This window comes from Lacerta agilis, chromosome 17, assembly GCF_009819535.1.
Source record: "Lacerta agilis isolate rLacAgi1 chromosome 17, rLacAgi1.pri, whole genome shotgun sequence".
Taxonomy (NCBI): Eukaryota; Metazoa; Chordata; class Lepidosauria; order Squamata; family Lacertidae; genus Lacerta; species Lacerta agilis.
In genome coordinates this window covers 3,214,176-3,231,820 of record NC_046328.1, presented here as the reverse complement: position 1 = coordinate 3,231,820, position 17,645 = coordinate 3,214,176, and the positions used below count along the sequence as shown (strand labels likewise).

At 48.1% G+C, this 17,645-nt stretch overlaps 1 protein-coding gene across 2 annotated transcripts; it reads left to right on the top strand.

Moving 5' to 3' along the window:
- On the top strand, nt 1-16,736 carry KMT5A (lysine methyltransferase 5A). Of its 2 annotated transcripts, none has more exons than XR_004428121.1 (8): nt 1-17; nt 3,786-3,904; nt 5,510-5,666; nt 7,723-7,936; nt 9,449-9,536; nt 11,642-11,701; nt 13,556-13,833; nt 15,054-15,187. XR_004428121.1 is itself a non-coding variant. In XM_033174593.1 (8 exons), exons 1-8 carry the CDS (start codon nt 8-10, stop codon nt 15,262-15,264), a joined length of 1,050 nt encoding a protein of 349 aa, XP_033030484.1. In that variant the 5' UTR covers nt 1-7; the 3' UTR covers nt 15,265-16,736. The 2 variants fall into 2 exon arrangements, 1 of the variants encoding a protein (XP_033030484.1); XM_033174593.1 differs by having other exon boundaries at nt 13,556-13,746; nt 15,054-16,736.
- The last annotated feature ends 909 nt before the right edge of the window (nt 16,737-17,645 follow it).

Sequence of the window (17,645 nt, the reverse complement as noted above, 5' to 3'; positions counted from 1 at the left end):
AGAGATCATGAGCAAAGGTATTCCTCCCCATTGGTTCGAGGACTATTATGGGATGGGGTTTCGGGAAGAATTTGATACGGGAGGAGTGGGCTCCCAAATGGACAGAGATGATGGGGAGCGGGGGGGGGGAGAGTGCTTGGAAGAGCATGCGAAGATGGGAAGTCGGGGTGAATTTTGTGGAGTGAATTTTTAAAAGTGAACTGAAGCTAAGCTGCAGTATGGGAGATGTGATTTTTGGTGTGTGTGTCAAGGTGGGTGGAAAAATTCAAATTGTCCTGGGGGTGGGAAGCAGGGGCACCTTACAAGCCGGAACCATTGATGGTGGTCCCCACTTTTAGACGATTATGGCACTTCTGTAGGGATTTAACAGCAAAAGGTTTGGGGCTTCCCCTGCACCCTGATTCTACCAGTTCTTCTGATATCTTCTGAGCTTTTACAGTGTGTAACTGTAATGGATAGTTGCTGAAGGGAGTTGAATTATACCTGTGTTTCTCAAACTTGGTTCCCCAGCTGTTGTTGAGGCTATGTACATTGTCCCTGCATAATCCATAGCTATCAGGACCAGTGGTCACGGGGGTGGTGTTGGGATGTTGTTACCTGCATCTAGGATTAGTTGTCTAGCAGCATTACTTTTAAAATTGATTAAATCTGCAATCTCAGTGTCATTTAGCTGGGAGTATGCCCCAGTGAATTCAATGGGACTTACTTGGAACATGGTTAGGATTTGCGCTGTAAGTTTGTGTAAATAGCTACCTAATGCCTCTTCTAAAGGGGAACCCTCCCATCCACAGATTTCATAATTTTAATTATAAAAAAATCAAAAAGAAGTCTGCTGTTTAATTAATATTGGAAGCACTTAAAAAAATAAAGGAAAAGGGTCTGAATCAATAAATTGTGGAAGCTTCTGAAATTAAGATTTGTATGTAGAATAAAATATAGTGTTTTGTTAATTCACCCTTCTGGAAACTGTTGTTTTTTTGGGGTAATTTTTTAATTTGCATTTTCACATACTGTACAACAAACATTTGAAAGAGAAATAAAAAAACAGCAACAGCAGGTAGTTGCTTAATTCTCATGTAAGAAGGTGTATCTGGCAGCTTAAGGTTAATGGCAATACATAGAAAATGCCTACATTGTGAATTAAGGTCATCAGTCCAGTATATTCCCCAAAGGTTTCCATGAGTTTGATGTGGTTGTCTGGTTTGATAATCACATCATGTTGAATGGATGCCTAGCAGTGTAGGAGGATAAAGGATTCAATTTGCCACTGGCTGCTTTTATCTGGCATGTCGATTTCCCAGCCAGGGCAACTGACCAAACCTGTATGTACCAAGAATCAGCAGACAAACCTGCTGCAGAACCCCAATATTTGGCTACTTCCAGGTGTGTAGCCACAAATAAGAACATTAGCATCTCCCTCTAAAAATTGTTTAAGGTTAGAAGTTCAGGTGGCGGTGGGGCAGTGTAAGGAATGAATAATTGAATATGAGATCACCTCAAAAAGGATGCTGAAGAACTGGAAAGGGTTCAGAAAAGGGCACCCAAAATGATCAAAGAGATGGAGCAACACCTGTTAGGAAAGGTTGCAGCACCTGGGACTTTGCAGTTTAGAGAAAAGGCAAATTAAGAGGTGGCACAGTAGAAGTTTATATAAAATTATGCATGGCATGGATAAAGTGCATAGATAAGAAGTTTTTCTCCCTCTCTCATAACACTAAACTTGTGGAGGTGAATTTTAGAAGATTCAGGGTAGATAAAATACTTATTTACACGGTGCATAGTTAAACTATGGAACTTGTTCGCACAGGAGGTAGTTATGGCCACCAACTTGGATGTCTTTGAAAGAGGATGATGAGACAAATTCTTGGAAGAAAAGACAATCAGTGGTTTTGATGGTTTTGCTCTGCTGCCTGCTTGGAGGCCGTAATGCTTCTGAATGCCAGTAGCTTGAAACTGCAGGAGGGGGGAGGGCTCTTGTGCTTGGATCCTACTTGAAGGTGGCCACTGTGAGAACAGGATGCTGGACTAGCCGGGACACTGACATGATCCAACAGTCTCTTATGTTCTTAAGTAGTATCTGCATAAATGTTACGAGGATGTGAACCATGGCTCTGTGTGCTGGGAAATCTGAAGGAATATGGAGTTGAGGCAGTTATATGTGTAAGGTTGCAGCCATGGGCGATTGTCTGTGACGTATGGGCGAGTGTCTGTGACGTCCAAGATCTTGCAGCCCAGCCACCTCCAAGGAAGTAATTTGCTTCTGCTTAAAGAGATATAAAGGGACGCAGGTGGCGCTGTGGGTTAAACCACAGAGCCTAGGGCTTGCCGATCAGAAGATTGAAGGCGTTTCCTTGCGCTGCTCTGGTTCGCCAGAAGCGGCTTAGTCATGCTGGCCACATGACCCGGAAGCTCCCTCGGCCAGTAAAGCGAGATGAGCGCAGCAACCCCAGAGTCGGACACGACTGGACCTAATGGTCAGGGGTCCCTTTACCTTTTAAAGAGGTATAAGGAGCTATTCCATGACTGGAACTATTCCATGACTAAGACATCACACAAATAAACTTGTGATCCTACACACCAAGGATCCTTCAACTTGGCACCCTCCAGGCATTTTGGACTACAACTCCCATCAGTCCCAGTCCGTATGGCCAACAGTCATCAATAATGTGAATTGTAGTGCAAAACCAGGTTGAGGGATGGTTAGTGTACACAAGGAGAATAAGCTCCACTGACCTTGATTGAACCAAACACAGTGAACATGCACAGATAAATGTCAAATGTCTGAGGCTGCCTGTATTCATGACTTTGTTGTTTTGCAATTATTCTGTTTCCCTGCCACAGTATTTCAGTCTATAGGCTGGTATGTGGAGGATGTTTAGGTACGGAGGCACAGCAGAGAGTTATTTGGCATATAAAGTGCAGATGACAGCAGAACTCTGTGGAGTGGAGGGTTTCTACTTTGTAAGGGGTCTGGGGCTCCCTGTGGAATAAGAAAAAAGAAGCTTTTTAAAAAGCTATCTTGGGGGTGCATACAATTGTGTGGCATGCAGAAATTCAACAAGTCCTGTTTGTTAATGTCAGTGCCTCTTCAATGTCTTCCTGCCGCACCATTATTAAAGAATCTGAAGTCCTAATACTGTACAAAGGTGTGAGCTCTAGGGGTGAAGGGGGAAGCTGAGTGGTAGCAGGAGGTGGATTGTTTTGGGGGCGCCGGGGGGAAAGCCATGCTATTGATCAAGCGCTGTAAAAATACCAGGAAGGAAGAAATGGTAACTTGGGGAAGTCATACAGCGTTATGTGTGTGCTTGAATATCAGGGCTGCTGTTTGGGGGTGCTTAATTAGGCTGCATGTGCGAGAGGGCCGGAAAATCAAAGAGAGAAAGGCTTTTTTCGGGGGCGATGAATGGTTCAGCTTGGGATGAATGGCGAGTTGGTCTCTGCAGGAGCTTGGAGCCTGGCAGCTGAAGGCTGCTTGCTTTTGGCAGGGTGGGAGGCAGATGGAATCGGGTGGTGGGGGAGGCTAATCCGTGGGGTGGGTGGGGGACGGAGACGAGCCCTTGCTGCTGCCGAGCTTCTTGCAGCGGCTCCACCTGGTGGCCGGGAAGGCGCCTGGCCAGCCCTTTAAACATGGCGGTGGTGGGAACCGGGGCAGCGACGGCGGCTCCTCTTGCGCTCTCGGGGCTCAGGGCATGAGCCGGCGGCGCTGGAGGCTGCTGGCGGCGCCGCGCTCTGACCGCCGCGTTTGCTCGGCCTCTTCCCGCCACCCCACCCCACTCCACCCGCAGGCAGGAGGAGGAGGAGGAAGAAGATGTCCAGACCCCGAGAGGGCAGAGCCGACAGCGGGGCGGAGGTGGTCGCCGAGAGCGCCGAGAAGCGGGGCCCCAGCCGTCCCAGGATAAACGGGGTAAGCAGGATGGATCGCTGCTTCAATTTCTCTCCCCCAACGTCGGATCATCCCCTCTCCCTTTCCCCATAGGGACACACACACTCACTCTCTCTCCTAACCCTGCATTTGCAGAAAGGAGACGGCGAGGCAGCTGTTTGGCCTCTCCAACGCGCCCTGGGCGCAGCGCAGCGCCACGGAAGCGGGCGGGAAAGGCCTCTGGGCGCCGCCAGGCGCGCCCGGCTCGCCGGGTTCTTCCCCCTGGGTCATCCGCACCCGCGAGGGCCTTTGCTGCGCGGCAATCGGGGGCCAGATGGATTCCTGCTGCTGCTGCTGGCGGGGCGCGGTCTGTGATCCTCCCCGCCTTCGTTCATCATAGGTGTCCCACCAAGTCGGAAGGCTGGAAATGGCAAATCGCGACCCTATTTTGAAAAAGAGCCTTTTTAAAGTAGGGGGTGGGGAGACGTCCGGGGTGAGAGCTCCAGGACTTCTCAGGAACTTAAAAAATTAGTTGGGATACAGATCTGGATGGTAGCCTTTTATGGGCCTGCCCCCCCCCCCGAAGATTATTTTATACTCCAGATTGTGTATGCTGTTCACCCAGGGCAACTCTTATCAAGCAGGCTGCATCAATCCCCATTTTATAGATGAGGCTAGAAAGGAATTGGCCAACCAAGGCCAGCATGTGAGTACATTGCTGAGCAAGGATTTGCGTCCATGCCTCCTTGCTCCAAAATAAAGCACTAGGTCTTAAAATGAGACATTTTTCTTCCTTTCTCCTCACTCCCCTCTGCTTGCTGCTACTTTCATTATCACAACTGTTATTATTATTTCTAAAGTGCTTGAAAAGCTAAATGCTGTACAAAATTAGACCTTTTCTCCAGGGATAGAACTGTTAGTCCCTTGTACCATTTTGAAAGTGTAATAAACAAATCCCCACTGTTTTAGTGGGCATTACTCCCTAATCCAGCAATTACCAGTGTGGTGCCCATAGGTCCCCTTTGTCCACAGAGGCTCCCCCTTCTATTCTCCCTAGTAGAATAGGATATGGTGTGTACTTAGTTGTGTCTGGGCAGAGCCCCTGATATTTTCTCCAGTTTTCAGATAGTTAGTGTTACCAAAAAGTACCAGGGCAGTTCAGCAGCTGTATAGCCCTGAATGTGACAGGAGAGGCTTGTTGCCTTCATGACCCAGTTGTAGTCTTCCTGGTTGGCCACTGTGAGTGGCAGGATGCTGGACTGGATTCGATCTTTGGTTTGACCCAGCGGGGCTTCTCTTACGTGCTCAGTCCTACTCATGACGTGGAAGGAATTCACATTGAGTCCAGTAGCAGTTACTGCCGTGTCAGTGTGCTATGATTGCGTGCATGTGCACTGCCACTAACAATCCTAGTCATGTTTCTCTCTTCCAGTGTTGCATCCTGATATTTTATTGGGAATTGTACACACAGTTGTAAACCTCAGCTTCAGGGGCTAGAAACTTGGTGAGTTCCCCACTCCACCTGCCCCCAAAACTAAGCTGGCATTATCCACCACAATTCTAGAGTTGCATTTTTAAGAAGAACAAAAATATTCCAAGAAAACTCGTGTGCCAGCATACTAGAATATTTTGTCCCTTTCATTTTAGGAGAACATATTTACTTGCCAGTCCAAAATCTATACCTACATGAGTCCAAACAAACCTCCTTCTGTACGACCTCCACTTCAAGAGGAAAACTCTGCCACACATCATGAGGCAAAATGCCAGAGCAAAATGGGGAATGAAAGCTACAGAAAAGGAGACGGTAAGCATGAGCTTTTGTTATTAGTGACTTGGTTGGCAATGGGGCCCAACCCATTTCAGAGGTGTATGTGTGTTTGCATGCACATGTGTGTTTCTTTTTAAATTTGTTGCCTAGATTTCACTCAGAGGGAAAAGGCTTTTTCACAAGCACCATGAGAGGTTTCTTACAGTGATGTTGCATCATCTCTGTGGGTGCCGCATCTTTCCCCTTCCCCACCCCATGTTGTGAGGTAGGTTAGGCTGAGACACAAGGATGAGCCCAGATCCATCTGGAGAGCACAGATGTGAACACAGGTCATCCCCCCCAGCCCACCTACATTCAACTTTTCAACACCACATTGACTCTCAAGCTCTGTAGACCAGGGGTCAGCAGCCTAAGGCCCATGGGCCAGAAGCGGCCCACAGAGGTCGTTTGACCGGCCCAAGAGCCGCCCTGAAATGAGCTACCACTTGCGCACTGTGCTGAACCAGCGTGGTGTGGGGACTCGCTTCCGTGGCGCCGAAAATCACATCTATGCAGGTGCCAAAAATTGCTTCTGCATGCGCAATCCAGCCCACGGAGGGATCTCTGCGGGACCGATCCAGCCCAGGCAAGATAAAACCTTGCTGAACCCTGCTCTAGACCAAGAGAAGCTAAGCTTTTTCACTGCAAGGGCCACATTGCTCAACTGGAAAAAAAATGAGGAGGAAGGGCACCTGGTCAGCTGTGGGTGTGGCCAAATGTGTTCAGGGCCACCCCACATGCTGGAAGGTGCATGGACACATGCACACAAGAGCAGACAGACGCACAACCAGAGTCTAGAGAAACAATTCAGCAAGTGGTGAAGCTGTGCCTTCATATTTGTGAGAAAATAAACAAACTAATGTATGACACATAGCAGGCTAGCCCATTGGGGAGAAGGCAAGGCTAGCAGCCACCTCCCCAACCCTGGGCCAACATGTTTGGTGTTTACAGGGAGGATTTGCGTATCCTAGCATCCAGGGCATTCCTAAGGTGGAGGTAGAGACATGGGGTTGTATCCAGTGCTGGATTACCCATTAGGTAGACTAAGCACATGCTTGGGGCATGAGATGTTTTTTTAAAAAAAGAATGTGGTGTTTGAAGAAGCATCATGGGAAAATATAGGCTCATACTCTACACCCCCCCACACACACTTTTTCTCTTCTCTTTTTATTACTTATTCCCACCTAAACCCAGGGGTCATCCTGCAAAAGTTAATTTAACTAATGCAAAGGAATCGGATCCTGTCCTGTGTTGTAATAAATATATGTTTTGTTACTGATAAAGTATTCTGAGTTATATTATCCTGATTTGGGTCTCCCCCCCAATGTATATCGTGTAATTTGGTTTCTTTGTTGTTTTTATTTTGAGTTACATACCAGGGAGGGCGCAATAATCATTTCAGTCCTTAGGGCCTCTAAAGGTCTTAATCTGCCCCTAGCTGTGTCCAGTGTGGTGCTAAGTTGAGGTCACTTCCAGGCTGACTTTTCCCACTGGTGAAAAGTGTTGCCCCAGTGGCACGCTGTTGCGCTAGAGAATGCCTAAGTAGGATGCTGGCAGTATCTGTGACATAACAGACTGCGCAATCTCTTGCACAATGGGCTTCCGCTTGCACAAAATTGTTGCGCTGGATTTCTCGCTTGCGCAGTGTTAAATCCCACCTGCCCACTAGCACTGGATACAGCCCTTGCCTACTGCACAGAGGAAACATTCAGATTCGTTGCTCTGCACACCTTTGCCTCCGGTCTCCTCTATTAATGGCATGTGGCCTGAGGAATGCTGCCCAGATGGCATTGCAGCCCTTGAGGCAAAAAGAGAGAGAAGGTTTCTGAGACGTGCGGTAGAGGAACCAAGGCTTGGGTGGGAAGCAGAGCTCACTTACTACAGCATTCCCATGTCCGTTCAATTGTTCAAACACATCTCCACGGCCGTTTTCGCCTCCTGCGGGTTAGAATAATGTTTAAACTGGAGCACTGTTTTGACATGGAGCAAAGCAGATGTCAGCCTCCTCTCCTTTCATGTTAATTTGCACCCCACCCCCGGCCATCATTTGCAGACAGACTAAATATTGGCAATGCAGCCGACAGCACTATGAAATCTGAGGACCAGAACAGCAAAGAATGTGGGTGTGAATCTCCAGTCTCCTTCTCTAGTCTCAAACCCGAAGCCCCACAGCCACCAAAAGCCCTGCCTCCAGAGCCCGCTGATGCAACAAACAGAAAGGAAGCCCAGAAGAAAGGGATCAAGACCAAACCTGGCTCCAAGAGAAAGTAAGTGTGGCTCCAAGAGTGGCTTTGGAAGAGTGGCTGTGGAATACAACTGATAAGGCAGCACCTGCTTCCAGGCTTACAGTCTGAAAGTCATGACACAAAAGGAAGAGCAGAGGTTGAGGGAGGAGTGGGGGAAAGCGAGCACTGTTCCTTAGTTTTGGAGTTCTTGTACTATCCAGCTGGAATGGAAAATAATTTGAAGAGAGGAGGAGGACCACATGTTGCTGGTCTCTCAGCAGGGCTGATTGCAAGACCCTGCCGTCCCGTTTCCCCCCCCCCTTTCTTGTAGCCTGATAGAATGGCTTTTCTTGGCTTAATAAAGCTGTCACTTTTAAAATGGGGCTAATGCCTGCTTAGGGACGTGGGTGGCACTGTGGTCTAAACCACAGAGCCTAGGGCTTGCCGATCAGAAGGTCGGCGGTTCGAATCCCCGCGACGGGATGAGCTCCCGTTGCTCGGTCCCTGCTGCTGCCAACCTAGCAGTTTGAAAGCACGCCAGTGCAAGTAGATAAATAGGTACCGCTCCGGCGGGAAGGTAAATGGCGTTTCCGTGCACTGCTCTGGTTCGCCAGAAGCGGCATAGTCATCCTGGCCACATGACCCGGAAGCTGTATGCCGGCTCCCTTGGCCAGTAAAGCGAGATGAGCACCACAACCCCAGAGTTGTCCGCAACTGGACCTAATGGTCAGGGGTCCTTTTACCTTTACCTTTTAATGCCTGCTTATTGTCAATAGGTGCCACTAGAGTGCAGTCTGTACACAGTAAAAAAATAATACTGTACATGCAACTCCTGTTTTGCATGCATTCAGAGAACAGGCAACTGTGCTCATGTGCATCACCACAAACCTAGAAGTGGCAGAAAAAGGGGGTGGGGTGGGTTTATGCATGCTTTGCCAACGCACATGATGACCCGGAATGTAACCCTTGTGCAAAACGAGGGTTGCCTGTACTCCTAAGCATAGCAATAATGACACCTAGTGGGAATAACCAATTATCATAACATTAAGATGAAGAGGATAAAAAGGACACACAAGAGGAAGAGGGGAATCACAGAACTGTAGAGTTGGATGGGGCCCCAAGGGTCATCTCCTGCAATGTAGGAACCACAGCTAAATCACAGGAAAGAGGTAGGACATTTAAAACTGATCACATAAACTGATTCTATAAGCGGTGATTTCAATGTAAGGTGATTTTGGGTGTTGTTATGGTATAAAGTAGGGCTTGGGGATCTGTGGCTTGCTGGACGCCCAACTCCCATCAGCCCCAGCTGGCATGGCCAAAGGTCAGGGGTGTTGGGACTTCCAGCAACCTCTGAAAAGCCACAGCCCCTCTCCCCCACCTCCAAGCCAAAAGGATGCAGAGCTTTGAGGGGACACTGAACTCTTTCCCAAGCAGAATGGGGGTGTGGCAACCTCATAGGCGTCCTAAGAACAGAGGTGCCTCCGTGATGAGAGATATGAGGCTGATTTAAGAGGAGAGTGGGCTTCATGTGGCTTTCTCCATCTCTCTCAGAGCCCAAGGGAAAACGCAGCAGAACCGAAAGGTCACAGATTATTATCCTGTTAGAAGAAGCTCCCGGAAGAGCAAAAAAGAATTACAGGTACTGTCTTCTCTTTTAGTGCATCTTAAAACAACTTTGCCAAACCCCAAACACCCCTTGGGGACAGATACTCCACCAAGGAACTGTGAAAACTCCTACAAAGGGTACCATGGGAATGACTGCCCCATCTGACAGCCCAGTTCTCTACTTTTGTTTTCTTTTAATTCCACTTGCTTACTAGTCACTTTTGGGAGCCTAGCAAAGCAACACACAGAGAGAAGCTTAAGGTATTTGTTGTTGCTGTTGTTCAGTCGTTCAGTCGTGTCCGACTCTTCGTGACCCCATGGACCAGAGCACGCCAGGCACGCCTATCCTTCACTGCCTCTCGCAGTTTGGCCAAACTCATGCCAGTCGCTTCGAGAACGCTGTCCAACCATCTCATCCTCTGTCATCCCCTTCTCCTTGTGCCCTCCATCTTTCCCAACATCAGGGTCTTTTCTTGGTATACAGACATACAGATGCACGGGAGGTGCTGAGTTAGATCATCAGTGTTCTCTTAAAGTCAATAGTAGAAAATTGTGTGGTTTTAGGCCTCCTTTGAATGCCAGAACCTGACAGGGCCAAACAAATGATAACAGGAAGAGAGGTCTACAACTTAAGGGCCACCACTGGGAAAGCCCCGTCTCGTGTGCTCACCAGTGCAGTCATTAAAAATTTTTTTTAGTGCCATCAGTTTCACCCAGTGGGCGCATGATCAGGACCGAGATTACTGATTCTGCATTACAAATTTTAGTGGTCTCAGACTTTTGATTTTAAGTTTTGTTCGTAAGCTGCATTGGGTTTATTTTTTCATGAAGCCTTTTTCACTAGGTCCAGGTTTCTGAGCCCTAATGCAAGGGTTGGAACCTTTGGCCTGCAGACCAGTCTTGGCCTGCCTGGGTGTCCAGGTTAGCCCATGAGGAGATTTCCCCCAAATCACACCCACCTGTCCCTCAGCTGGTGCCACTGGGTGACATCTGTTGACAGGCAGGAGAGCCGGGTTCTGCTTCACCAGGGCGTTCCCTGTGGGCAACTTGCTGGCCAAGCAGCCCCTAGCAGTCAACAGGATTACACCCTTTGCTCACTAATCCTGCTGGGGTCTGCTTTGCCAGCCCTGTCAGGCGGGAAATTCATTGGCAGAGGAGACCCTTGGGGGTTTAATCCCACTCAGTTTGGCCATGTGTGCTGAGGATTTAAAGAGCAGTGCTCCGCTTTGAAATGTCAGTGCTTTGAAGTCTCAGTTTGGCCTGCTGGGGGAGAATCAGGATCTGGCTCAAGGTTCCCCACTCCTCTACTGCACATGTAACTGAAGCAATTGTGTTACATTACATTGTGTGTCTGTTACATGAGGGTTTTGAGGTTTGGGGGTTATTTTTAAAGGTTTCTGTGGCCTTTCTGGAAGGGTGGCATCAAGAGGAAGTCTATTGAGCTATTTGCTGCCCCCAATACTGCTGTTTCTATGTGACATTTTGGCTGCAGAGATCAAAGCACAAGCTAATGAATTGGGAATGTAGCTCCCCTCCCTCCCTCTTTCTCCCCCGCCCCTTAACACAGGGCTAGGGACCCTGTGGCCCTCCAGAGGTCATTGGACTTCAACAGCCGTCAGCCCAGGCAGCATGGCCAGTGGCCCAAGTCGGAGGAAGTTGTTGTCCAGCAACCTTGGGACATCATAGGTTCTCCACCACAGACATGATATGAGGCTTTGAGAAGCCTTTTGCCACTTCATGCATATAACTAGGCCGAGACTTTTGCTTCAGTGTGTGTATTGTACTTATATTCCTGAACTTACACAAAAGAAGGTCTGTGGAATGCTTACATGAAATGGGAGGTTTTTATTGTTGTGCAGTAGCAATCCTATGTGCATTTACATGGAAGCAAGTCTCGCTTCTAAATAATAGGATCGCTGCCTAAATAATAGCACTTAGCACAGGATCGCTGCCTAAATAATAGCACTTAGGCAGCGATCCTGTGCACACTTTGCATGTCTACTCGGCAGTAAGCCCCATGGAGCCCAGCAGTGCTTCCCCCCTAGAAAGTGTGCATGGGATCACAGCCCTAGGCTCATTCTTCTAAAGGTAGTACTGTATTTCCAAGTAGCATTGCTATGTTTCTTGATCTCTTTTCAGATAGAGGAGAAAAAACGGATAGATGACTTAATAGAAAGCGGCAAAGAAGATGGCATGCAGGTAACGGCAACAGCATCACAGCACTGCAGCTGGCAGTGGTTGTCCTCCAAGGGCAGGCGTGGGCAGCCAGTGAACCTCCAGGTGAACTATGGTTCCCATCAGCCCCGGCTAGCATGACCAATGAGCAGGAGTGATGAGGCTGTAGCCCAGCAGCTACTAAAAAGCTACAGGTTCCCCATTCCTGCCTTGGGGCAGCCTCCCCCAACCCGTTTGGATGACAACTCCCATCAGGGCCAAGCAGCACAGTTGCAATCCCAGGAGTTCCTCCCAGTCCACCAGGTGCCATTGGGATTCCCTTGTGGAGTGTGAGTTTGCTATTCGTATACAGCAGGGGTACTGGGTAGGATATTTTTACTGTAACCCCACCCCAAGTGGGAGGTATTTATTTTCAGTTGTTTGTAGTATTACAACAGATTATTGTAATATTGTAATGTAAAGGTTTTTTTTTGGTTTTTTTGGTTGCCTTGACCAAATTAAAGCAACTAACAAATTTAATAAATAGAAATAATCATAATACTCTCCTCCTCTGACCTCCAGTGAGGTAGCAGCTGCTCTGTGCTGTGTTCAGGCCGACTGCGGCAAGAGAGCAGAAATCGGGTGTTGCTGCAGCGACGGTCAGCCTTGGACTGAGCCCCACACAGAGGCAGCAGTTCTGTCCCAGCTGCAAACTCTGCTTTCTGTTAAAGGGGCCCAGCCTGCTCTGGCAGCCTTTTACTCTGACAGGGCAGGGGAAGCTCTGGTTGCGCCAAGGGCTCTGTGGTGAGGACAGCAGGGCGATGTCCTGGGGTCAGAGGACCCACTGGCTTCTGGGGCCTTCCCCGTGTGCAGTTCTGCTTCTGATTCAGAGGCCCCACCAGCAGTGCGTATTTAAAGCAGTGTTCCACCCCTTAAACTTCCCTTAGAGAGAATCCGGGGAATGGTGGTTGAACAAGGCTGGGCCAAGACATTTTGGCACCTGAGGCAAACCACAAAATGGCAACACACCCTGCCAGGGAAGAGGGGCTGAGGAAAATCTACATTGGGAAGGAAGGTGGGAGGAGACTGGCAGCACCTTCTATTCGCCCGTTTGCCTGTGGGGGGGGGTGTCCTGCCAAGGAGGTGGAAGTTCCAGCCTCCAAGGAGGGCACCACAGCCATTGCTGCCACTGTGGCAGCAGCAATGGGCAATGGGTTCCTTGGAGGCCGGAACTGCTGCCCCTGCTGCCCAAGACAGTTGCCTCACCATACCTCATGGGTGGGTCAGCCCTGGTGCTGAGAATCATTAGGAGACCCTCATTCCCCTCACAGAGTTGCAGTTCCCAGAATTCCCTAGGAAGAAAGATTGAGAATTTTAGCTCTGTGAGGGCAAACGGGGTGTGTGTCTCCTAATAACGCTCAGCACCCTTAACAAACTACAGCTCCCAGGAGTCTTTGGGTAAGCCATGACTATGTAAAATGGCATCATTGTGCTTTAAATATATGGTGCTGTTAGGGCCAGATTCCCTGGACCTATTCTACAAGAGAAAGGGAAATCTGACCCCAAGGTAGCCAACTTGGTGCCCTTCAGATGTCACTGGACTCCAGTTCCCATCAGGCTTAGCTAGCACAGCCAATGGTTGGGAATGATGGGAGTTGTAGTCCAGCAACAACTGGAGGACAGTCGGTTCCCCACAGAGCTTTGGGGTGTTTGATGTCTTACACAGTAATCTATTTTAGAAATTAGGGAAGTCTCAGAAGCAGTGCGTAATATGTTACCAGGGATCGGCTCCTCAAAGATAGAACGGGGGAGATCCCAGCGGAGACCCACAAGTCCATAGCTACAGCTGCAGTCATCCCTGCCCAGGGGTAGGTTAACATGTCTTCTTCTTCTCTGCAGATTGACTTCATTGATGGTAAAGGGCGAGGGGTCATTGCAACCAAGCATTTTAAACGAGGGGAATTTGTGGTCGAATATCACGGGGACCTCATTGAGATCACGGATGCCAAGAAACGAGAAGCTGTGTATGCCCAAGACCCATCCACTGGCTGCTATATGTACTACTTCCAGTACTTGAGAAAAACATACTGGTGAGCTCCACTCCTTCTGCGAAGATGCATCTTACATCAGGGCTGGGGAGCCTATGGACTTCAACTCCCATCAGCCCCAGCCAGTAGGTCAGTGGTCCTGGATGATGAGAGTTGTAGTCCAACAACATTGGGAAGGCCACAGAGTCCCTACCCCTAATTTGGAGGGTGAGGTAATGTTGCTTCAGACAGCTTCACGCTTGGGGTTTTCCTTGGCTTGGAGATATGGGGGGCGGGTCCTGAATGAAAATGGAAGGGGCATATTTCCCTCTTATCCTGGCAAAATACTTACTGAGAGTAGTTTGGGAGCTTTTCCTGCCTATGACTCCCATGACACTGAGCCAGGATGGGAGACAGGTGGTGCACCTGACGTTGTGGGACTCCAGTTCCCTTCAGCCCCAAAGGGCCTTGTCAGTAGCCAGGGCTGATGGGTGTTGTGTTCCCATGTCATACAGAAGGCTGCAGACTTCCCCACCAGTGTGCTAGAGCACTGGTTCTCAAAGGGTGAGGCAAATGTGGTGGAAAGATTCAAGGACAATTTAAACATTTCACCATAGTATAGTATAGTATAGTATAGTATAGTATAGTATAGTATAGTATAGTATGGTCATAATTTCTTTTGGATACACAACCAGGAACAGTATTCACGCTTTTCTTCAAGAGCATTGGCTACCCTACAGTTCTCCATGACATATTATTGTGAACAGGGATTTTCAACTCTGACAAATATGGAAGATCAGAAAAGAGAGAGGCTTCTTTGTGTTGATGAGATGAGAGTCTGTTTGTCTCAAATTATGACCTAATATAGATGAGATTACCTGGAAAAAGCAAGCTTACACCTCTCATTGTGTTTGTGTACATACTTAAGGTACATATTTAAGAGGCTCGTTTATCATCATTTTTTGGGAATGTTTCATGTTCTTATGTAGCTGCATTGTTCTGTACTTTCTGGATTTCCCAAGATCACAGTATAAAGCAGTTGTGTTCTATGTCATAAATCTAGCACTGCTAGGATTTTTTCTTTTTCTTTTCCAGTGCATTTCTTATCAATAAAAAAAAAATCAGTGTGGCATGAACATTTTTTTTATTCTGAAAGTGTGGCCCAGAGAAACAAATTTGGCCTAGAGCAGCTGTTCCCAACCTTGGACCATCAGAGGTTGTTGGGCTACAACTCCCCTCATTCCTAGCTAGCAGGGCCAGTGCTCAGGGATGATGGGAATTGTAGTCCAAGCACATCTAGGGACCCCCAAGGCTTCGCGAGAGAAATTGTGCCTTTCTTATTTAGCTTTCCTTCTCTTCTCTGCCTCTAGCGTTGATGCCACAAGAGAGACCCACCGTCTTGGAAGGCTGATCAATCACAGCAAATGCGGCAACTGTCAGACAAAACTTCATGACATTGACGGCACCCCCCACCTCATTCTGGTCGCCTCCCGTGACATTAAAGCCGGCGAAGAACTCTTGTACGATTACGGAGACAGGAGCAAAGCTTCCCTTGAAGCTCACCCATGGCTGAAACATTAGCGCAGCTTCCTGAACGGACTTACCAAGAGGACCCTTGTTTACAGCTCTTGTGGTAGACCCCCTTCCTAAGTCTGCTCTGTAACGGTGATTTGAGTTGGCCGCTGCAGGGTGGAGGTCTTCCAGCCCTACCCCAAGCAGACTTGAACCTGAATTCCTGGTGATTTTAATACATTATGCTCATCTGGATTGCCTAATCCTCACCTCCTCTACTCATCTGCATACGAACAGAAGAAATGATCAGTGATTCCTGACTTGGGATTTTTGGGACTGAATTTTTACTGATGAGAAAGCAGCTTTTACTAAGGTTTGTTCGTTTTGTAGTCGCAGTTTTGCTCGTGCGAGGGAGGGAGGGCGGGGAAAGGATAATATTAGGAAAGTAAACACCTGAGGAGTGTTGACCATCTCAGGTGAAGGTCAGGGGAAGAGGAGATACCCACTTCCGCTTCCTCTTTGGTCACTGTTTCAGTGAATGCCTGATCCGGGGCACATCAGACACTTCTGAACTTCATCTGGGATTCTCACAATTCACAGGTGGGTGCTGGTGCTATTAACAGAAATCAGATCCCTGCAAACAGAGGGTCTAATCTAGGCAGAGGTGTACTTGTCCCAGTAACCTTGGGGGCTGCAAATGGGGAGGAGAGGAAGGAGAAGTTTTGTTGCACAAGCAGAACAACTGCATTGGATACTGTCCTGTTAGGTTGGCAACTAGATGGGCAAAGGGGTTGTGTGATGCTCTGCTAAAGGTGAGCAAAGCTTTCTCCTTTCCACAGTGACTGTCCATGCAACTCTTCTGGCACTGATTATGCTTCTAGATGTATCTTCCTGGCTAAAGGAAGTAAACTGGAGCAAGTTGGTCTGTCATCACCTGCTTTGGACAACCATTGACTATATGGTTTGCCACCTTTCTCTGAAGCCTGGGATGGGGAGCCTGTGGTCCATTGGTGGACTACAACTCCCATCAGCCCAACCCAAGCAATGACCAATGTTCAGGGAAGATGGGAGTTGTAGTCCACTAACGTCCCGAGGGGGCCGCTGGTCTCCCCTCCTGTCTTAAACCCAGCACGGATAAGTAGTCAGAGAAGGGAAAAGCTTTTCCTGCGTTTTAGGCCCCAGTGAGCACTGAGTGGCCTCTTGCCACCTTGGCATGGCCACACAGCTGTCCTTGTTGGGCTTCCTGCCACAAAGTCCTCCAGTGCTGCCAGGGGTCCGTAGGATTTAGGGACCCAGCCTCTGTTTCTTTCTTTTTTAAAAGAGCTGTGAACTCCACTCCTGAGGTTGCTGGATTATTATTTTAAATTTATTTTAAATAAAGGGTGTTTGATCCACGTAGAACTGTGAAGCCAAAATGTTAATAATTAACTGCACTTTCTCTCTCTCTCTCTAATAGAAAAGAGGGAGAAGAATAACATGGAGAAAACTCGATGCTTTTTATAGAATCAATGGCCGACTTTTGCTTAAGGGGATTTTTTTTTTTTTTAAATGAAAGCTTCTTGGGACAAAGCTCTTTTTCAACAATCTGGCTGCTGGGAAGCATCAATCAGTTCTGGTGCAAACATGAGATTATTTATTTACTCTTGACTGCTCTTTGGGAACCATGTCCCCAAACTTGGACTTCCTCTTCTGTGTGTGTGTGTGTGTGTACACAAGCACGCATGCATGCATGTATGTGCACACACATACAGGCACCTTTGGCACACCTCTGATCAGATGTAGTGGGATTAAATAGGTACTTGCAGTATATCTCTTAGGGCAAGGGTGGTGGCCCTGTGGCCCCCAGATGTTGCTGGGATCTAGTTCTCATCACTCCAGATCACTTGCCCTGTTTGGTGCCACTGTTGGGAGGCAAAGTCCAGCAACATTTGGGGCACATCAGGTTTCCCACTCCTGATTTTGGGTGTGCTCCTCAAGCTGGCACCGAGTGCTCTTGGACCTTGGCTGCATCCAAGGCTCTGGGAGACAGTTGGAGTGTGTCTGTCCACGAATACTGTGACATCCTGGTTGTGTGCTTGAGCAGCAAGTGGGGTGGGGTGGGGCAAAGGGAGATGGGACCTGACTTGGTAATGTATTTTTAAAATCTTAAAAAAAGACACCTTGAATAAAATAATATTTCTCTGTATAAGAAAATAAATAAAGCGATGTATTTATTAATGATGAATTGATTGCTTTAGCCAGCATTGCGGTTCTGCCTTCACCCTTTCCCAGCTGTCTCTGACCATGTTCTCACTGGGTGTCATTGGACTACAACTCCCATCATCCCTGGCCATTGGCTGGCTGGATGAGCCTAATGGGAGTTGAAGTCCTCAACACCTAGAGGGTAGCAGAATGGGATAGCTGCTTTTGAGTGTTGTCTGTGAGGTCATTTTTTTTTTTGCCATGTGCGA

Excerpts from the sequence above, each read along its gene's own strand:
- KMT5A (XM_033174593.1), top strand. Across the intron at positions 7,937-9,448 it reads AAACCTGGCTCCAAGAGAAA|AGCCCAAGGGAAAACGCAGC; the intron begins GTAAGTGTGGCT and ends CATCTCTCTCAG. Across the intron at positions 11,702-13,555 it reads GCAAAGAAGATGGCATGCAG|ATTGACTTCATTGATGGTAA; the intron begins GTAACGGCAACA and ends TCTTCTCTGCAG.